Below are 23,242 nucleotides of genomic sequence, written 5' to 3'. Positions count from 1 at the left end.
TCCAGCAACGTATCTACCATATGTACAACATGATGTACAAAGGGTGGAGGGAGACGAGTTGCTGGCGGGAGGTGAGTTCAGCGGACATAATGATAAGCACGATTGTATGGCATATCTGAATCAGACCTTTACTGCTAGACCTGACATACATGACACACCTTTAGAGAATGTGGATGTGACTTTTTATACGGATGGGAGTTGTCATAGACAAACAGACACAGGTGAATTATGTACAAGTTATGCTGTTGTAGATGACACAGACATCATAGAAGCTAAACCTCTTGGTCCTCCTCACTCAGCCCAGGTGTCAGAGTTAGTAGCACTAACTAGAGCATGTGAACTGGCAGCAGGCAAATCTGCTAACATTTACACTGACTCAAGGTATGCGGTTGGGGTGGTGCATGATTTTGGGGCTCTATGGCGTCTGAGAAATTTTATGACAGCAGCAGGCACACCAGTTGCACACTCCCGACACATAAAACACCTTTTAGAAGCAATCCAACTGCCCAAAACAGTGGCAGTAATTAAGTGTAAAGCCCATACATGGGAGGATGACCCGGTGTCACTGGGCAACAACAGGGCAGATGAAGCTGCAAAATGGGCAGCAGGGTTGAAAATGTTTTCCCCAACTGAAAAACTTATGTCTTTCCAAACAATTGACATGCTGAAATTAATTGAGATGCAAAATTTGTGTTCAATTCAGGAAAAATCCATGTGGAAGTCCAAGGGATGTGGGCAAGAGTCCTCCGGGCTCTGGAGGGACGGACAAGGTAAACCAGTTGCCCCCAAGGCATATTACCCCAGCCTGGCTGAGGCAGCACACGGTCTGACTCATCTAGGAAAACAAGGTATGTGCAAGTTGGTGAGGGCATACTGGTGTGCACCAGGATTTTCTTCACAAGCAGAAAAGATAGCAATGTCCTGTCTGACCTGCTTAAGGAAGAACATAGGGAAAGCGATCTCTACCAAACCGTCCCACATTCCACCGACTGATGGACCTTTCCAGGTGATACAAACTGATTTCATCCAATTACCACCCTGCAGGAACCTTAAGTATGTATTAGTGTGCACCGATGTATTTTCTAACTGGGTTGAGGCCTACCCTGCGGCCACTAATACTGCTGCGTTTACTGACAAGAAAATAGTCCAGGAATTTGTATGCAGGTACGGTATCCCTAAAATCATCGAGAGTGACAAGGGTACTCATTTCACAGGTGATGTGTTCCAAAATATGTGTAAGCTGATGGGTATTAATAGCCGAATTCATACCCCCTACTGACCGCAAGCCAGTGCCAAGGTAGAGAGGATGAACGGGACTACTAAAAATAAATTAAGTAAAATTATGGCAGAGACTGGACTAGGATGGCCAGAAGCGTTACCTTTGGTCTTACATAGAATAAGGACCACTCCTAGACCCCCTCTAAATCTGTCCCCATTTGAAATACTGTTCGGTAGACAACCTCATTTGATTATAAGCCCTCAGGAATACTTGAAGGGTAACAACGAGATAACTGTAAAGTATCTTATATCAATGAGTAAGCAGTTAAAGCAACAGCAGCAGAAACTGAAATTGTTGTCTAATGATATGCCTGAAACTAACTGTTATGATGTTGAACCAGGAGAATATGTTATGATCAGAAATTTCTTGCGTTCAGGTTGTTTGACTGATCGGTGGGAAGGTCCATACCAGGTGTTGCTGACGAGTACTACATCTTTGAAGGTGGCCGAGAGAGATACCTGGGTCCATTCCACTCACTGCAAAAAGGTCAAGCAACCGGTGGAGAAACAAGTCGGAGACAAGGCTGATAGTGTGGACCTGTCGCTCGCGAGCTTGTTCCGGGAGGATTGAAAAGGTTGTAGTGAGATACTTGAACTGAGAGAAATTTTGCAGGGCTTGTTGTTAAAATGGACGGGCTTGCTGTGTTCATTTTCATATTCTCTTTTAGAGGGTTCACCATCCTGGTCAGTTCGGGGATATCAAGTGTCCGTGATGGGGGACCGATTGAGGAAACGGGAGCTGATGGCAGTGCTGATGGAGTGGAGACAGGAGGAGTGCAATGCCAATCAGGGGAGTGTCTGACCAATCTTAGTACTGTTATTGTTAAGAGAGCTGTCATTCCAGATACTCGGGGAAGGTGTGGAGGTTTATCGTCTGAAGATTCCTGTATTTGTGAGCTTTGTGGGTCCCTAGTTGATGAGAACTGTTTCCAATGGTGCCAACCTAAATATAATTCGTACTGGGGTGGGTATCCTCTAGAGGATTATCATAGCATGGTAGGCAAAGTGTTAAATCAAACTGATTGCTGGGTGTGTTCACATGGGCCACAGGGACAGCATAACATAGGGTTGGTGCCATTTCCGCTGAATACCACGGAAATTTTAGAATTGCAAAAAGGGAAAACCTTGGATGGAAAATTTCTCTCATCCAAACCACCTCATTTCAAACTCTATTAATTTCAAGTAGATAGATCACTTTGTGTTTAAACATAACCAACCCCAATAAACCCGGAGGTTGGGAAGTGACGGGGAATAATCAGACGATGACCTTCTCACAAAGAGCTGATAATGAGTCCATAAACCATGATCTGTTACGCTCAATTACATCAAGTGGGAAACATTTTAGGTACCGGTATACATTGAGTTCCACCAAAGAAATTATTGGTAAGGTACCAGATGGTTATTGTGCTAAAATAATACAACCAGAAACTTGCATATATCAGATGGAAGAGCCTGAGATAGGATTGTTTGCAAGGGAAATGTGTTTAATGATAATGATGCATAGCATTCCTTATGTTCTTCCCGATAATGTATATTTTATATGTGGAAGAAAGGCGTATAAGTGGCTCTCCCCGAGTTCCGAAGGTTTGTGTTACCTGGGAAGAGTAGTCCCAGAAGTTATGACCTTCACACATGTTGAAATGCTTGGTATACATAAAAACACACCATCACCATATCTTCACACGCAATATGAACACAGAGGCAAGAGAAATATGATACCTGGTGATATGCATAAAGCCGCTCAGTTAATTAGTGAGACAACTGGCTTTCAAGTTTTAGTGGCACTGGATCCCACCAGAATTGCTTGGGGTACATTAAATTTTAGATACATTCAGGAACTTGCTAAATTGATAGATAATATCACCGAGATGTACGATGACACATTCAGGTACACAGGGAGAGAATTGCAAGCATACAAGAAAGAACTGGTGCAACACAGGCTAGTGTTGAATTATTTAACTGCTGTTACTGGAGGGTATTGCGTTAGCCACCCAATTTCGAGTAAAATGTTGCACTTATTTCACCAATGATACCAGCGACCCTAAGGAGGTGATAGACTGGAAGATGGATGAGATTCTGCAGCTAAAGTGGGAATTTCGTAAGAACCATAACGCTTCAGTGGCTGAAGTAGGGGAAAAGATAGAAGGATGGGTGTCATGGCTGAACCCAGTGAAATGGTTCTCAGGTCTAGGAGAATGGGCCCAGGAAGTGATCGCCAGCATAGGCAAATTCTTGATCCTTATACTAATTGTCATCATAATAATTGGCATATGCATCCGATGTGTTCCTATTGTGTTGAAGTGTGGAAAATGTAAAAATAGAGTGAAATGAAAGAATGTAATGATGATGGTAGCCAGTATGAATACCAAGGTAAATACAGAACTGCATTACAACCCTGAGCTAGGAAGTACCATCATTTAATGTATTATATTTAGACATGCATAGAAAATATTATTGAAATGCTATTTTTAAAACACCTCAGGTAATGTCAAGTCTCAATTCCCCTTCAAGACTGCTTTTATAAGACTGGTGCATCCCCACACCTTTCACATGATCTTCCAAGATCCGCGGTGTGCGTATAATAGTAGTTTTATGTCCCCACTCAGAGACACATTATTGATGGAGTAAGAACCACCTTGTGCCATCCCATAATAACACAAAATAATATGTAAATGTAAGCCTAAGTTCCAACAACAGATTGTGATAGCAGGTTGTTTGCTATCAAAGGGTGGACTGTCGAAGCTGGATAATTGGCTGAGACCAGATCAGTTTAAAATTAAATCGCAGCGATGCCATCTTGTGACTGGCCGCAAGACTCCATTTTGGAAATGAGATCGCAAGATGCCATTTTGCGAATGGCCGCCTAAGCGCCATTTTAGATAAACTTACCCTTTAGTACATGTGGCGATATTACTATTAGCAACATGCGATTGCATCTTTCATCATTTCTCATACACACATTAATACGCTCAATTGCGCTGTTAACTAGTCGCATATTAGCGAATGCATAGGACTTTGTATGAAACCGCTGTATAATTAGCTTTATGCGCACGCATCTGCCCCAAGTTAGCTAGCATCCTTATATCAAACCCCGAATACTCATACATTACATATTCACACATAAGGTTTAGTAAGTTTTAAAGTATATGATTTAAGTTGGTTCAGTTAGTTTAAATGCTGTGAAATAAAGATATTTGATAACTTAGGTTCTGTACATGATAAGAAAGCAGTGTTTGGGTTCGTACTGATGCGTACTCTTTCAACAGAATTCCGGTACTATCGGTGTGGAGATCGCATCATGCATTCGCAACTTATGGACCGCAGAGACTACAAGCAACAAAATGTATATTTTAGAAACAACTGTTAGGATGCAGCAGTGGGGGTGAGAAGGGAAGACCCTCAGCTGTTAGAGGCAGGGAGAGTCTATTTCAACCAGCCTGTTAAAAGCTCTGTAACAGATGCTTCTCCCCTGGAACCAATGACATCAGCAACAAACTCCTCTATTGTCCATTCTATTCTGGGGGGTATAAAAATGTGTGCTCAAACGCTGGGTTCGTGTCTTCTTGCTGAATGTTGAATGACGAGGGGTCTCTTGCTGAGACCTATCACCGGGTCCGGAAGCTCTGCGTATGTATACTGTGCTTGGGTCTGTATATTTCCTTTGCGTCTAATTGTGTCTGGATCAATAGCGTGTAACTGACTGTACTTTTACTTGAATAATACTTTGTGCTTTGGAACCACATGTTCTAAGTCTGGAGTCTCTATTTACTGTATGATTGCGTACACAAATTAGCATTATTCTTAGAGTTTTATAGGAAGGATTTTAGAAGGTATAGGCAGGGGTGTATAGAGGTTCAATTTTAATATCGTCAATATATATATATATATATATATATATATATAGAAAAGCAAAATAAAGTGGCACTCTGCAGACTGTTCAATTGCGAAAAATGAAACCTTTAATCCAACGTTTCGAGAGACAGCCCCTCGTCCTCAGGGATACATACAGGACGAGGGGCTGTATGTATCCCTCTTTATTTTGCTTTCCTTATTTGGATGAGTGGTTATCCTAAAGAGTGCACCGCAGCGTTTCACTAAATAACATTGGTTGTAAGGAGTGCCGGACTAAGTTGGTGGATTTTATATATATATATATATATATATATATAAAAGGAGGTGAGAAAAGGCGCTCTCTGGTGTAGTATTTTAGAAATATTAGAATTTTCAAGTTAAGTATTTCAAGTACCTTCATCAATTAAAAAACAGGCACATCAGGGGTCTTAGTGTGGAGCCAGCGTGTGCTCGTTCTCAAAAAGAATCCCAGAATCGACAGATAACTTTATCAAGTGTGCCCTCAGAATTCTGAAACAATCACTTTGGTTCCGCTCCTCCCCGTACATTCAATGGTGGAACCTCCTCACACCTCCTCTCGAGCTGCCGCTGCTGCATCCAGGCAGGGCGAGAGGAGGTGTGAGGAGGTTCCACACTAAGACCCCTGATGTGCCTGTTTTTTAATTGATGAAGGTACTTGAAATACTTATCTTGAAAATTCAAATATTTCTAAAATACTACACCAGAGAGCGCCTTTTCTCACCTCCTTTTTTAAATACTCAACTACTATTTGAGACGATACAACAACAGTCTCTCAGGAGAAAATTGGCAGCCACCTGTCACACGGGGAGTGTATTTTTGGAAGAATTCATTTTAAAGGACTTAAACACAGATAATTCTTGGTGTAGCGCTATTAACAGTACCCTTGTTCTATATATATATATATATATATATATATATATTGTGATAGGATCACTGGTAAAGTGGTCTGTGGCAGGTACATTTGTCCCAGATTCATGTCTTATGTGTTCTAAACCCCCAGGAGAAAGTCTGTAGTGTAGCAGGCTTGAGTCTCTGCTTTTTGAAAAGCCGGTTTGGGACCTGGGGGTTGTGGGTGAGAGGAGAGGGAGGGCTCCACCCACGGCCACTCCAGGTTTTGGTTCTCACAGCCTGGTAACAGGCTTGTTAGGGTTTCCACCTGAGAGTGGCCAATATAAGCCTAGTGTGTTTAGGGCTGAGTGTCTCACCTGGGAGAGCAGACAGGGAGTTTGCTCAGAGACACTGGAAAAACCTATCTGTGAGTGTTGTGCTGTACCTTTGTTGCTGGTGAGGGCATTAGGCCCTGCCAGGTTCTGGTAGTGCGGGAACCACCTGTGAAGTTAGTGCCCTGACAGGGCTAGGAGTTATGTTTTGTTTCCTTTATGTTATTTCTGAGATTGCACAATAAAGACTGGCGCCGACCAACTTGTACTCGAATCCAGTCTGGCGTACTGTTTCCCAGCTGCTGTATGTGTAAGGAAGGAGTCCTCTACCCAGGAGAGGGACCCTTTAACCTGACTGTGTCACAATATGGTGAAGAATGCGGGCATCCACACACACTGAAGTTGCAGCGAGAGGAAAACTTTCCATTTAAAAATTAAAGGGACAGACACCCAATTTGTGAGTGTGGAAATAACACTGTGTCCTTGGAGTCCCATAGAGGAGGCATCATCCAATGCTCAGAGAGGCAAGGTTCAGCTTCCGATCTACACCCCAGGACAAAATGGAGGAAATTATTAAGGCCTTGCTCCAAGCTACAGCAGCTCAGCAGGAAGCTACCAGGGCTCAGCAGGAGACTAACAAACTTCAGCAGGAATCCGCCAGGCAACAACAGGTCGCCATCGAGGAAACCCGCCAGGCCTTGGCGGAAAACCGCCAGGCCTTAGCGGAAAACAGCCAGGCCATAAAAGAGGTGGTACAGCACCTGGTCGCCCGGCCCAGAGATGTTAATACTGGTCCTCCCACCACCACTCACTCCGTACGAGCCAGTCACTTCCTCCAAAAGATGACTTCGGGCGATAATGTGGAGGCCTATCTCGCCGCATTTGAATGAACGGCCGAAAGGGAGAGTTGGCCCAAGGAGCAGTGGACAAGTCTGGTGGCACCTTTTTTGTCTGGGGAGCCACAAAAAGCACATTTCGAATTATGCCTGGCTGATGCCAAGGACTATAAAAAACTAAAACAGGAGATCCTAACTCGCTTGGGAGTCACCTCCTTTGTTCGTGCCCAACGGGTCCACCACTGGGAGTTCCATATGGACAAGCCTCCACGTTCACAGATGCATGACCTCGTCCATCTGTCCTCAAAATGGCTACAGCCTGAGACGCTGATGGGACCACAGATCGTGGAAAGGGTCGTGATGGAGCGGTACCTGCGATCGTTACCTGCGACTCTGCGCAAGTGGGTGAGCCATGCAGTCCCTAAGTCCGCGGACCAGTTGGTCGAGCTGGTGGAGAGGTACGTGGCGGCTGAGGAGCTGATGAGTATGCCCCACCGAGCCCCGATGGCGCACCGGTGAACTCCCACAGACACTGGTAAGACTGTTCCAGGGGAGAAGGGTGCTGGGCGGTGGAATGTACCTAAGACTGAGGGTGTAGAACCTGGAGACAGGCCTGCCAGGCCAGGAAGGTTCTTGCCCCGTAAACGACTAGACATTAATATGACTCAATGTTTCCGATGTGGTAGCTTCGCCCATATTGCCGCTAATTGTGCACTTACAACTGAACCTATGCAATGTGATACTGCTCATGTCTACCGCAGGGGGGTCTTTCTTTGCACAGACAGCCTGTACGGCTGACCGGCAGGCTGAGACTGATAAGCACATGTGTGTACTCACTGTAGATGGCAACCGAGTAGAGGCACTGTTAGACTCTGGTAGCTTGGTGACACTTATAAAAGCTGAGCTGGTGAACCCCTTGAGGCGTAAGGGGAAAACTGTTGGTGTGACCTGCATACATGGGGATACTCGATATTATGTTACTTCCGAGGTGAACATCGAGACACCAAGTGGCTCTGCTATAGTTTCTGTGAGTTTGGTGCATGGTCTGATGTATGATGCAATATTAGGGAGAGACTTTGCTCACTTCTGGAAGTTGTGGGAAAACCGTTTTGTTAGAGAAGTGAACAACCCCGATCCATTTGAGAAGGTTGTCGATGTAGTGGAGGAGGGAGTTTCTTCTGAGTCAGAGTTATTCCCTTTTTCTACTATGATTGGCGAACTAGAGAATGCGGAGCGTGACGGTGGCCCGCCAACTGATGTGCCTCCCATTGAGGTGGGAAGTGTTGTTGGGCCAGGTGATCGTCTGCCTGATTTAGAGGTCAGAGGAGAGGTCTTTGCCGTGGAGCAGTTGAATGACCCGTAGACCCTGATAGTCCTTTGTCCTATCCCCACATGGCAATGTGTCAGGATTTGTTATATCAGGTGACTAAGAAGGGGGAAGATATTGTGGAACAACTAATAGTTCCCAAAGCCTACAGAAGAACAGTGTTGGATCTGGCCCATGGTCATATAATGGCAGGCCATCTAGGGGTAGAGAAAACCACTGAGCGAATAATGCAGAGGTTTTTCTGGCCCGGGCTTCATAAAGAGGTGTCTGACTTTTGCGCATCCTGCCCTGAGTGTCAGTATCATGCTCCCAGGCCACATTTTAAGGGTCCACTAGTTCCATTGCCTATTATAGAGGTGCCGTTTGAAAGAATAGTGATGGATTTGGTTGGACCCTTAATGAAGTCGGCCAGGGGACACCAGTATATTCTGGTCATCATTGATTACGCTACCAGGTACCCGGAAGCGATCCCGTTGCGCAATACGTCAACCAAGACCATTGCTAGAGAGCTAGTTCATGTCTTTAGCAGGCTGGGTATACCCAAGGAGATACTAACTGACCAGGGTACACCGTTTATGTCAAAAGTCATGAAAGAGTTATGCCGCCTGTTCAAAATTGAACAGTTAAGAACTTCGGTTTATCACCCCCAAACCGATGGGCTGGTTGAAAGGTTTAACAAGACGTTAAAACACATGCTTAGGAAAGTGGTCGACAAGGATGGTAGGGATTGGGATTACTTATTGCCGTATTTATTGTTGGCCATAAGAGAAGTTCCCCAGTCCTCCACCGGGTTTTCACCCTTCGACTTGTTGTATGGGAGACACCCAAGGGGGTTACTAGACATTGCCAAAGAGACATGGGAGGGGCAGTCTAGTCCTTACAAAACGGTGATTGAGTATGTTTCTCAAATGCAGGAGAGAATTGCTGCGGTAGTGCCAATAGTGAGAGAGCACCTGGAACAGGCTCCACAGCAGAGAGTATACAACCGCAATGCCCGGTTACGCAGCTTTGCTCCTGGGGACAGAGTGTTAGTGTTGGTTCCCACTGTGGAAAATAAACTTTTGGCTAAATGGCAAGGGCCCTCTGAAATCTTAGAAAGAGTGGGACAGGTCAATTACAAAGTTTACCAGCCGGGGAAAAGAAAGCCGGAACAGATATACCATATAAATCTGTTAAAGCCCTGGAAAGATAGAACGGTACTGTCGGCCGTCCGAGCCCCTCCAGTAAATCCAGGGCCCTTAGTTCCCGAAGTGAAAGTGGCAAAAACCCTGTCGGCAATTCAACAACAAGAGGTCAAGGAGTTTCTGATCAGAAATAGGGTGCTGTTCTCTGACGTACCTGGGAAAACCTCGGTCATTAAACATGACATAATCACTGACCCAGGGGTCAAAGTTAATCTAAAGCCCTATAGGTTACCAGAAGCACAAAGAGAATCGGTGTCGAAAGAAATTAAAAATATGCTAGAGTTAGGGGTTATTGAAGAATCACATAGTGAATGGTCAAGTCCCATTGTGTTGATTCCAAAGCCCGACGGGAGTGTGCGTTTCTGCAATGACTTCCGAAAGTTGAACAGTGTTTCAAAATTCGATGCCTACCCGATGCCAAGAGTGGATGAACTGATTGAGAGACTAGGGATGGCAAGGAATTTAACCACTCTTGACCTAACCAAAGGGTATTGGCAAGTACCGTTAACCGAGAGCGCCAAACAAAAGACAGCTTTTTCAGCGCCAGAGGGCTTGTTTCATTACAAGATGTTGCCCTTCGGGCTACATGGGGCACCTGCTACCTTCCAAAGAATGATGGACAGGATTCTAAGGCCCCATAGACGGTATGCGGCTGCTTATCTGGATGACGTGGTCATTCATAGTCCTGATTGGCAGTCTCACTTACCCAGAGTACAAGCAGTGTTGGACTCCATCTATAAGGTAGGTTTGACAGCCAACCCAAAAAAGTGTTGTCTAGGCATGGAGGAAGTAAAATATCTGGGATACACCATTGGCAGAGGCCTGATAAAGCCTCAGCTCAATAAGGTTGATGCCATACAAAACTGGCCACGGCCTCTGAATAAGAAGCAGGTGAGAGTCTTCTTGGGAATTACGGGGTACTACAGGAGGTTTATACCCAACTTTGCCACCGTGGCAGTCCCAACGACTGACCTGACCAAAGGCAAACAAAAAGTCATGGTAGAATGGAGTCCTGAGGCAGAGAAAGCTTTTCAGGAGTTGAAAGTAGCGTTGTGTTCCCAACCAGTCCTGATGACTCCTAATTTTGAAAGGGAATTCATAGTACAAACCGATGCATCAGAAGTAGGTATAGGAGCGGTCCTGTCCCAGAACAAGGAGGGTGAGGAACACCCTATTTTCTATCTAAGTAGAAAGTTGAATGTACATGAGAGAAACTATGCCACAGTGGAGAAGGAGGCGTTGGCCATAAAGTGGGCATTAGAGGCTCTCAGGTACTACTTGGTTGGAAGAAAGTTCAAATTGATCACTGACCATGCCCCTTTGAAGTGGATGTCCGAAAATAAGGACAGTAATGCGAGAATTACGAGATGGTTCTTGGCGTTACAAACTTTTAAATTTGCAGTGGAACACAGGCCAGGAAGCCAGCTGGCCAATGCAGACGCGTTGTCACGCGTTCATTGTTTGGGGGCTTCAGTTGTTCCGGCCCACAGGTCGAAACAAAGGGGGGGGATATGTGATAGGATCACTGGTAAAGTGGTCTGTGGCAGGTACATTTGTCCCAGATTCATGTCTTATGTGTTCTAAACCCCCAGGAGAAAGTCTGTAGTGTAGCAGGCTTGAGTCTCGGCTTTTTGAAAAGCCGGTTTGGGACCTGGGGGTTGTGGGTGAGAGGAGAGGGAGGGCTCCACCCACGGCCACTCCAGGTTTTGGTTCTCGCAGCCTGGTAACAGGCTTGTTAGGGTTTCCACCTGAGAGTGGCCAATATAAGCCTAGTGTGTTTAGGGCTGAGTGTCTCACCTGGGAGAGCAGACAGGGAGTTTGCTCAGAGACACTGGAAAAACCTATCTGTGAGTGTTGTGCTGTACCTTTGTTGCTGGTGAGGGCATTAGGCCCTGCCAGGTTCTGGTAGTGCAGGAACCACCTGTGAAGTTAGTGCCCCGACAGGGCTAGGAGTTATGTTTTGTTTCCTTTATGTTATTTCTGAGATTGCACAATAAAGACTGGCGCCGACCAGCTTGTACTCGAATCCAGTCTGGCGTACTGTTTCCCAGCTGCTGTGTGTGTAAGGAAGGAGTCCTCTACCCAGGAGAGGGACTCCCTAACCTGACTGTGTCACAATATATATATATATATATATATATATATATATATATATATATATATATTTTCTTCATGTCATTTGACAGACCAAGTAGAAAGCTAAAGCCAGACTTGGAGCCTGATTGTGCCTTTTGCTTTCTGATTCATAATTAAATCAATATTTTTTATGTTTGTCTTGTAACTGAGAAACTGTTTTACTTATAGGTCCTGATTCAAACACACTCATTAGATTGATAATATATAGAAATTTTGGGAAATTACCTGCCAAAGCGGATGTGGCTGCAGAGATTCCAAAGTATCCAGTGGTCGGGATAACCATGTTGGGAACCTCTGCACAGAGTGTGTAGGCATTGGTACTGGCACTAGGTGAGAACCCGGTGGACACTGAGACCTGAGAAGGGAAGAGAGACATTTACTAGACAAGACACCTCCTCCAGCAGGACACAGATTTTGGTCCCCTTTGGTTTGTCAGTATTGCATCTTATTCTTGTGTCAATGAATTAAAACAAATATAATATAATAATATTTTGCCTCTTTTGTAGAAAAAAAATAGAGCAAATATAAACTCTCGTGTGAACGAGCTACATTTGAATATAAGAAACCTACGCAATTTATATTTTTTCTGGTTTGGCAATGAAACAACTTCTAAATAGATGTTTCCCCCTAAGGGACTGTATATACTTCAGCGTACGTTTTCTCCATGCCACAGACTATCATTAAGATGTTTGTATTGTACAGTAATTAGACTGATATCATTATGTTCCCAAATCGCTTACAAACTGCAGAAAATGGAGACCATTAAGCTATACAGCCGTGCTCTATAGGACAAGCAAAACCTACCTATATGCATACGTATTGTACCTACTTTTTCAATTTGTACTCTGAGGGGGTTATGTCCATGAAGGAGGAGCAGGGACGTGGCGCCGTGAATTACATCATTGCTGCCGTCTCCATGCCCAATGCTGCGAATGATGGCATTAAGATGAGTGGACGGGGCCATGATGATGCAATGTACAGTGAGTTGTGTCATTACAACCCCCACATACTTCACTGGAGAAGTTGGGCAGGACCCAGGAGGGTTGTCTACTCTGCCAGAAGAAATATGTTCCTTTGCTGAATGCTATTATAACATGAAGAAATACTATAAAATAAATGGATTGGGTCATTTCGGATTGACGCCAAAATCTACATCATGACTAGTCTCTAATAAATTCAACTGGGAGACTGGGAAATTAGATTGGAGTACAGGGAGTGAGTAGTTTCATCCATTCTCTCTAGATAAAGTTGCCATGTGAATATACATTAGAAAATTACCTGTTTGTCTTGAAGCAAATATTTAACAAGATATTAACTATTATTTATTCTAGTACTGATGTAACTATTATGTAAATATAACATTAAAAATAATTATCAAATTTAAAGGGATAAATAACATTTTATTCAAGCTTAAGGAGCCTATTTATTAATCAATTCTCCCAAAAATATTTTTGGAGACTGCTGCTTCAGAATGTTTAAGGGCAGAATTAAGTATCCTGTAAATGTAACAATACAGAGAGCAGGCGTTGTCAGGGATATCTCCTGCTTTCTGGCCACCAACTCACGCAGTAGCTGGAAAGCCGCTCATGCTCAGTAGCTGCAAGGGGGTCCATAGGTGGAAGTCATTTGTTCACATATGCGAGCTCATTGAATCTTACTGATCGCCGGGATTGGTTCTTACTGTTGCCTGAGTCCCAGCAGTTTAAATTGATACATTTAAGTTGAAAAAAAGAATCCATATTGCTCCAATATGTGGCGATAAGGAACCTTAATATTTAGTGCAGATAGCAATTTGTAAAAAATTTGCCCCTAAGTACAGTACAGAATTTATAACGTTACAAATAAGATGCAATTTAACTATTTTACTAAATTACCACTAGGTGGCAGGGAAAGGTCACTCAATGTACAGTATTTACCCCTAGCCAAGTGTTGCTGATAATCTATGATTTATAGCCAAGAATAATTACATGATGAATAGTAATTGAGCCAAGCAGTATGATATGAATCCAGATAACAGTTGTGTTCTTTTAGGCTGCTGCACAGACCGGTGCTGTATAGTTTGCTTCCCAATAAGTCTTTGCACTACAAATGAAATAGAAACTTATAAACACTTATGACTGCACACGGGTCCACAACGTTCCACTTAACTGACAATTTTTACCATCAAAACCGGTCAGAAATTGCCTGGTCCGCAGGAAAGTCCAGGTAGTCAGAAGAGATCCATTCTGCACATGTGTAGAACAAATTTTCTCTTCAAAAATACAGCCGGATGGTGCGGTTGCACCTTGACAGCTGAAGTATAGCTGGCTGCTTTCGTATCAAAACTGAGCACATCAGTTAAGTGGTTAATATAAATCAAAGGTAAACAATAGAAGACTGATACCGGATTCTTCATAGCTAATGATTATTTGGTGGCAGACAACCATGGGTTTTGAATAAATATATAGAGGACAAACAGTCCTATTTAAAAGCTTGGCTGGAAGGTTGGAGGGAGAAACTACATAAAGGCCAGGGCAGAGAGAAGCTTGAGGGACGATAGCAGACTAACAGGACTTGCATCCATCCCAATATTCAAGTGGCTTTACTTTAGACTCTTTAGAGGGACACTTAATATTTATGAAGACACAAAATATGCATATTTTCATGTGTTTGGTTTACATCAGCAGCACAGACGGTGTAATGGTTAGCGTTACTGCCTCAGAGCACTGAGGTCGTGGGTTCGGCCCTACCTGTGCGGAGTTTGTATATTCTCCCTGTGCTTGCGTGGGTTTCCTCCGGGTACTCCGGTTTCCTCCCACACTCCAAAAATATACTGGTAGGTTAATTGGCTCCCAACACAAATTAACCCTAGTGTGTATGTGTGTGTGCATGTGATAGGGAATATAGATTGTAAACTCCACTGGGGCAGGGACTGATGTGAATGGCCAAATATTCTCTGTAAAGCGCTGCGGAATATGTGTGCGCTATATAAATAACTGGTAATAAATAAATAAATAATAATGCATCACTTAGCTGACTTTCAAACACAAATGCACATAAAAATAAATGACTATGCACAGATAAATATATAGCAAACCAAGTAATAGTATTACGGTTTTTTTAGTTCTAGCCAGGCAATTATTGTAGCCACTTTCAATGTAGCCCAATTAGAAAAATTGGAGGTTGTGCCTTCAGTTTGGCTACTTTATTATTTAACATTGGATGTTGTTGCAAAATTTGCTCAGAAATTGATTAGTAATTTGCTGCTATATGTTTACTGCAGCTTTGGTTTTTCAGTGATGCATCCAAATCACACATTCGGGGCAGATTTAATATAATGGGAGCTGCTGTTGGCAGCTTGTGTTGTACATTTATCTGCCAGTTACAGTAGGCAGATTCTGTCCACACCTCCATAGGCAGTTAATGCAGGGAAGCCAACAAACATGTCCTAGCATCTTTCATGCTTACATTAATCTGCCCCTCTAAGTGCCAGTCTGCCCTCCACAACCTAGATGCTCACCTGTGTATCCGGAGAGGCTGATATATTCCAGAGACAATAACTGTGCAAAAGTGAGAATGTCTCATCAAGGCTCCAACAAATAAGATAGAACCACATTTAAAAAAAAAAAAAAAAACTTTTCTATTGTCCAGTGAGTGAGGGAACATCAGTACTGTCTTGTGTTGTGTGTATGTGCTTACCCAGCAACATTTAACAAAAGACATTTCAATGCACTGTCCTGGGTGAGCACCTGGAAAAACACTTTGCAGACAAAATGCTGCAACACTGGGCTGTAAAACAAGCTTCTATTCAAAATATAGGATGAGACCTGTCCTGAAGCGCAAAAATTAAAGTCCTTTCAAGAATGGCAATGGCAATGTGTCTTTAATAGTGCACTCTCCGCGCTACTCCCCAACACAAGGTGCATATTTATGCCAACAGTGTACATTAGTAGTTACGTCAAGGGTCACCAAGACATTGTGCGGGCCTGGGTACTGGGGGGCGAATCACTTCCGGGCCCATAGAGAGGCCAAGTTTATTTGTACCTGTTAATAATTGAAACATGTTATAAGTAGTATTGTCCATTATCTAAGCTTGGAGATATTATTAGGTAAAAATTAAAAATAAAATGGATACAATTGCGCTGATGACTGGAAAGATGTAAACAATTTTATTAAATTCACAATATAACATGAAATAAAGTGTCACAGTGCATCATTTCATGTAAATAAATATAAAGTGCAAAAAGTTGGAGATTAATCCAATATTCCTAATATTATATCATGAGGGAAAGATGTCATGAAAAATGCTTCATGCCTTGCTGTGGTACCTGGACTTTAAAAGGACTCATTGTTGGGCTAAGTTTGATGGTGTGTTGATGAATGGCCTAATTGGATGCCTTCAACACCCATTTTCTCACACACCATCATTCCCATATGGTATGTCTTTTTCTTCATCCTGTAATATATGACAATTGGATGATTTCATCATATTTTTCATGACATCATTCCCTCATGATATAATATTAGGAATATTGGATTAATCTCCAACTTTTTGCACTTTATATTTATTTACATGAAATGATGCACTGTGACACTTTATTTCATGTTATATTGTGAATTTAATAAAATTGTTTACATCTTTCCAGTCATCAGCGCAATTGTATCCATTTTATTTTAAATTTTTATGAATGTAGGAGTATTGATGTTCACTCTTGTATGGTTCTAATTGCTGCAGATTACTGGTTCATTGCGCAATTGTTATTACTATTTATTTTGATATTATTAGGTAGTTGGATGTTCCTAACATAAACTATATTGTTTACACATTATGGTGTCATTGTGACATGCCTGTCCTTTGTGACATAGCTAGAAGGCAGCAGCAGCGCAACTGCAACTAGTGCGAACAGACAATCTTTCATATGGTCCGGGTATTAGCAGATATAGTGCTTATTCTAGCACCCTGTACCTGTCACAAGCCGTGCAGTTACTCTTTCCTGCCTGGGGTGTTGCACTCTGCTCTGGTACTGCTGAGATACAGACCAGAGTATGCTAGAAGCACCTTAGCAGAGAGTGACACCCAAGGAAAGAGTAACTGCAGGGGTTGTGACAGGTGCAGGGTGCTAGAATGAACACTACAGATGTAAGGTGAATTGTATGTGTTATCAATTGTAATCCTGCAGAAAATGCTGTTACCTTCAAATGTCTTTTTCTATAAGCAGCTCTTGTGTCAGTTTCATGTAGTGCCGCTGCCAAAATTGCCTATTTATTTATTACCAGTTATTTATATAGCGCACACATATTCCGCAGAGCTTTTACAGAGAATATCTTACCATTCATATCTGTCCCTGCCCCAGTGGAGCTTACAATCTATATTCCCTATGACATGCACACGCACATACACACTATGGTCAATTTTTTGTGGGGAGCCAATTAACCTACCAGTATATTTTTGGAGTGTGGGGGGAAACCAGAGTACCCGGAGGAAACCCACGCAAGCACAGGGAGAATATACAAACTCCGCACAGTTAGGGCCGTAGTGGGAATCGAACCCATGACCTTAGGGCTGTGAGGCAGTAACGCTAACCATTACACAGTCTGTGCTGCCCCATGCATTCCGGTGTTTAGGGGAGCGGGGGATAAGTTTCCTTTTGTAACTAACAGTGAGCCATACTTGCCGACATCCTGGCTGCCCCCTCCGGAAGGGAGCAGCAAGGCTGGCTTAGCAGTGGGGCAGGACCGGAATAGAGGGGCGTGGCTAGGATACTACATGACATTTACGGGCGGAGCTGGGGACGTGGCCAATGCGATCGCGTCATTTTGGCCCTGTCCTCGCTACACAATGCCAAGATTTCCGGCATTGTGAAGCAGGGGGCGGGGTCATGATGACATGACTAAGCACAAATTGCGTCATCAGCCCCCCCCACTACAGGTGTTTGTGGCTGCATTGTGGGGGGGACTGGAGGGGCCGGGAGGCTTGCCTACTTTTCCGGGGGCGGCACCCAATTTAGGGAGGCTCCCGGACAAATCGGGAGAGTAAGCATGTATGCAGTGAGCACAATATATATTTCACAAAAATCAGTTCAACCTATAGTGATAACAATGTATTGTTTGTGATGCTTTAAGTGCCTAGTGAGTCTTCTTTAATTTGAAGCAGTTGGCCCTTGTATAGATCACATTGATATCATAAACATATCTGAAATACAAAAAGATACAAAGGCTCCTCATAGTACAACACAATTGAATACAATACTATGAATAGATCTTGAAAATATATGTGAGTTGACCCTGTGACAAATAATAATGAGCTTTTCTGAACCAAAATTTATTGATCGCCAACATAACAGGAACTCCAAATGAGGTTAATCTTCTTTAATTCATATTAAACTCTGAATGAAAAGGATAAAAGCCACAGACATAGTGTAGTGCAATCCTGTTACAACAAAAAAGTATCAAGGAGTAAACATTACAAATAATAACGTGTACAATATAGATAGAGAACGTAGGTCCAGGTGCAAGACCATCGCCAAACCCCACCGTGTACTGTACTCAACCACACCATGTACCAAACCCCACCAGCACTCAACTATCCGTTGTATCAGAGGTATGTGACCACACCATTTAAATAAAAAAAAATCATACATGTTCTGCACTCCAATCTCCATGCTAGTTCTACTTCTAACTGTATAACTGTATTTCATTTAAATTCAGGGAATGTTTGTTCTAAAACATTGCAATAATTTTCAAGCCGGCCAACTACATCAAAGTCTTCCCTTCTGGACAGTCCCTACACTGACTCAGATACCTTTGCCACCAGGTGTCAGGGCCCTAACTAGGGTGGTGCGACCTGTGTCATGGCACAGGGCAGGGGGCGCTCTTTGTGCGTGTCAATTCACCTGTTTATTATCATTGTCACTTGTAGCTTCCTCATCATTTATCCCCAGCATCTCTGGGCCTCCCCTATCTCTTCCCTGGCCCTTTCCCATGAGACCATGGCCCTTTTTCAGGCACACTATCTTATTGTCCAATTTAAAAAATGGGGGGGTGGTGGAGGCGCCATTTCCTGTCTCTGGCACAGGGCGCCAAAAAGTCTAGTTACGGCTCTGCCAGGTATCACGCAGATTTTATAGCCAAACTATGATTTTATAGCTTGTGTATAAAATCTGTGTGATGCCAAGTGATACACTTAATTTAATGATATGATTACCTCAGCTGTTTGTATGTAACATACTGTGTGTGCACCTCTGTACTGTGTAAACAAACATTTAGATATCGATAGACACAACAAGTGTCGGCTCCAGAGGTGTGGCTGTAGCGCAGTCCAAAATTAAAATAGGGGAGCCACACCAACTGCCACCCCAAACACTGCCAATCATTGTTGGATAAGACTCACTGGCAGTTGGTGTAGCTCTCCTATTGAAATTTTGGACTGCACTGCAGCCTCACCTCTGGAGATGCCGCTGGACATAACTAATATGAGCTGTTGGCACGTTGATGTGCCACATCTTTCGGGAACAGTGCAGATACGAGATTTCGTTTTGTAGAGCAAGATGACTAATGAGATAAAGGGATGGAGAGAGAGCACTGTTATGCCAGGTACACACTTTTGATGACAAATCGGTCAGCAGACCAATCCACAGTCAGAGAGGCTGATTGGTGAACTATACACACTTACCAATCGGCCACTCGATGTGTCTGGGCTGACATTACAACTCGATGGGCATTTAAATTTGCCCAAAATAAAACACAGTAATAATAATAGAGCGCTACCAGGAGTATATTAATCCGTTTAGTAATAAAAAGCAGATGTAAAGAGGAGGATAGTCAGTCCTCAAATAGAAAAAAAATCAAACAACAAGATAACAGCGCTCAAATAGATAAAAGGTAAAAATCAATAAATATTTAATATATAATAGGATAGTATAGACCATTTAGGTGCATCAATTTAAAACCAAGGTGTTTTCTGATGTACATCAGCTTTTACTAAACATATAACAGTCTATAGCTGCAAATCGCTGCCAGTTTCACTTGCTTGTGCCACTTACCCGTAGAGTTCTTTTATAAAATGAAATCTTTGCCCTGAATGGTCGCATTGTGTTCCGGAAATGTTCCACACAAGTACCTAGGGCTTGACTTGAACCATCACTAAAAAAAAATGATGGAAGTAAAATATAAAGCAGCAGGTCACATAAAGAAGGAATACAGGACATTTTTATAGTATAAGCACAATTAAATAGGTAATGCTATTGTTCCAGCTATGGAACTAGTAGCCAGCTCCATAACCACAAAGCGACTGAGGTCACAGGTTGGCTGCGATGGTGGATGGCGCCGAGCCACCGGCCAGATGAGTAAGCCTCAGCTTTCTCAGGCTGGCTGGCCTGTGAGGCCAGGAAACTGCATCCGTGGACCTTGCCACTCCCGGAAAATGGGTCGGGACAAGCCTTGTTTCCAGGAACTACGGCCAGGGCCGCCATCAGGGGGGGACTGCCGGGACTGGAGTCCCGGGCCCGGACACTCGGGGGACCCGCCCGTCCACTGCAGCCCAAGCCCAGGAAAGTACTCCTGCTCTGCACCCTAACAGCCACGGCCAGACACTCTGGGGGCCCGCCTGCTGCTAAGCCCTGCTGCTGCACAAGCCATGGCAGCAGACGGACACTTTGGGGACCCTGCCCGCGGCACTCCTAGTACTGCCGGCAGCTCTCCCACTCCATACATCCATCACTATTATTAACTGTGTCAGAGAGGAACTGCCGCTGCGCCACCGAGTTATATGGTCTTGCTCGGCAGCGCAGCGGCAGTTCCTGCTGTGACACAGTTCCTCCTACCTGAAGGACTGCTGGGAGCGCGATGCTGACCTTGTGACGTCAAGTTGCGCTCCCTGCTGAAGAGAGGAGCCGCTGGCCACGTGGGACTGAGACCCGGACCAGCTAATGGAGGATCATGTAAAGGATAAGAAAAGGGACATAGGCTGGGAAGACAAGGGGGTGGAAAGGGGGCAGGAGGCTAGAAAAACGGGGGTGGAAAGGGGGAAGAAGGCTGGAAAGTTGACAGAAGGCTGGAAAGGGGGCAGAAGGCTGAAAAACAGGGGGGTGGAAAAGGGGCAGAAGGCTGAAAAGGGGACAGAAGGCTGGAAAAAAGTGGGTGGAAAGGGGGCAGAAGGATGGAAAAACGGTGGTGGACAGGGGGCCGGAGGCTGGAAAAACGGAGGTGGAAAGTGGGCAGAAGGCTGGAAAGGGAACAACAGAAGGCTGGAAAGGGGACAGAAGGCTGGACAAACGGGGGTGGAAAGGAGGCTGAAGGCTGGAAAGGGAACAGAAGGCTGGAAAGGGGGCAGAAGGCTGGAAAACAGGGGGTGGAAAGGGGGCAGAAGGCTGGAAAAAAGGTGGTGGACAGGGGGCCGGAGGCTGGAAAAACGGGCGTGGAAAGGGGGCAGAAGACTGGAAAGGGGACAGAAGGCTGGAAAGGGGGCAGAAGGCTGGAAAACTGGGTGGAAAGGGGGCAGAAGGCTGGAATGGGGGCAGAAGGCTGGGAAAAAGGGGGTGGAAAGGGGGCAGAAGGATGGAATAACGGGGGTGGACAGGGGGCCGCAGGCTGGAAAAATGGGCGTGGAAAGGGGGCAGAAGGCTGGAAAAACGGGGGTGGAAAAGGGGCAAAAGGCTGGGAAAATGGGGGTGGAAAGGGGGCAGAAGGCTGGAAAGGGGGCAGCAGGCTGGACAAACGGGGGTGGAAAGGGGGCAGAAGGCTGGAAAGGGGACAGAAGGCTGGAAAGGGGACAGAAGGCTGGAAAACCGGGGGTGGAAAGGGGGCAGAAGGATGGAAAGGGGGCAGAAGGCTGGAAAAATGGGGGTGGAAAGGGGGCAGAAGGCTGGAAAAATGGGGGTGGAAAGGGGACAGGAGGCTTGAAAGACAAGGGGGTAGGTGGCTTGAAAGACGGGGAGGAAAGTGGGCAGAAAGCTGGAATGGCGCAGGGATCTGGAGATGACAGGGCAGAGAGGCTTGAATGACATAGGGATCTGGAGGGGAGACGGGACAGGAACCTGGAATGTTGCAGGGATCTGGAGGTGACACAGGGAGCAGGATGCTGGAGATAACATGGGGTATGTAGCTGGAAAGACAAGGGGATAGATAGGACATGGAGCTGGAGTGACACATGGGCAGCAGGCCGGAGGAGACACAGGTGACGAATCTGGTTGAACCTTTGTTGTATGATAATGACATTAGTTATATTCCTACACAAACAGGCATTTTCCGGACAATGGGATTTCCTACATGAATAGTGAATACCGACTGAAGACACCATCTGCCCAGGGAGGATCAATTTCTTCAGAGGTTCCCCATCATAGAGAAACCACCATACAGGTAAGGTCAGGTGTATTTTTTATTTCATATGCACATGCTGTGCCTGTGCCAGATATATTAGAATTGCACATAGTACATAGCTCTGCAAAACAAAAGATGTGGAAAAGCAATTCTACAGATTACACGTTTTGTTGTGCAGATCATTGCTCTGTTCTCTCTCTGCAATTCCAAAACCCCAGCACATGTACCATGCGCAATTCTATTTGTCTCAGGTACTATGCAAACAGTCCAGTCACAGTGATCCCCCTTCTCATCCTGTCCAGTGCACCCCCATTCAGCCCAGTGTCCCCCACCATCTCACTGACTCCCCCATCCCAGTGTCTACCCCCTTCCCTGCCCAACCAGCCCACTGCCTCCATCTAACTCCCCCTCAGCAAGAACCCCAGCCAGTCTAGTCAGTGTCCCGCCACCTTCTCCAGCCTAGTGTTCCCCCCTCCCACCACCATCTCACTGCCCTCTTTCCATCCAGCCCAGTGCCCCCCTATATCTCACCCACTGCCTCTCCCCATTATTCTCTACCTGTCACCCACTGCCTTTCACCCTTTACCTGGCATCACCCACTGCCTTTCCTTTTCTCCCTCTACCTTGCGTCACCCATTGCCTCTCCCTGTCACCCACTGACTGTCACCCTATCCCCAGCGTCACCCACTACCTCTCCCTGACACTATCCCTGGCGTCACCCACTGCCTTTCCCTGTCACCTTGTCCCTGGCATCACCCACTGCCTCTCTCTGTCATTTTCTCCCTGGCATCACCAACTGCCTATCCCCTTCACCCTCTCCCTCTCCTGTCACCCACTACCTCTCCATCTCACACTATATCTACCAGTCACCTATCTCTCCTGCCAGCCACTGCATCTCCCCGAGGAGCCGCAGCATGTGAGGACTGGGGAGCAGCTAGAACTTAATAATAAGAAGAGTGTGGTAACTTAGTTAAGTGTCTGGGGTTGTGGGGAGGGGGGGGGCCCTGCCTATTTTGGTAGTCCCGGGCCCCATAATTTCTGATGGCAGCCCTGACTACAGCAGTCCCTGCCCCTGCACCACCCCTTAAATGTCTCTGCCTGTCAATCAGGCAGAGGCATAGAAAGGGCTGCGTGTGATCATGCAGGAATCTG

General features: G+C 44.9%; 1 protein-coding gene across 1 annotated transcript in view; it reads right to left on the bottom strand.

Moving 5' to 3' along the window:
• The window catches only part of LMAN1L (lectin, mannose binding 1 like), a 104,692-nt gene that overhangs the window by 60,367 nt on the left and 21,083 nt on the right, over positions 1–23,242 (bottom strand). Inside the window, exons 5-6 of the mRNA XM_088444645.1 lie at positions 19,816–19,915; positions 12,020–12,149 (exon numbers count right to left, since the gene is read on the bottom strand). Coding sequence (XP_088300771.1) covers positions 12,020–12,149; positions 19,816–19,915 — 230 coding nt within the window. The remainder of the gene's footprint in view (positions 1–12,019; positions 12,150–19,815; positions 19,916–23,242) is intronic.

Source organism: Taudactylus pleione, unplaced genomic scaffold (genome assembly GCF_031769625.1).
Source record: "Taudactylus pleione unplaced genomic scaffold, aTauple2 ptg000019l, whole genome shotgun sequence".
Lineage (NCBI taxonomy): Eukaryota > Metazoa > Chordata > Amphibia > Anura > Myobatrachidae > Taudactylus > Taudactylus pleione.
Note: the sequence above shows the minus strand (reverse complement) of the source record. Positions and strands in the feature narration are given on the sequence as shown.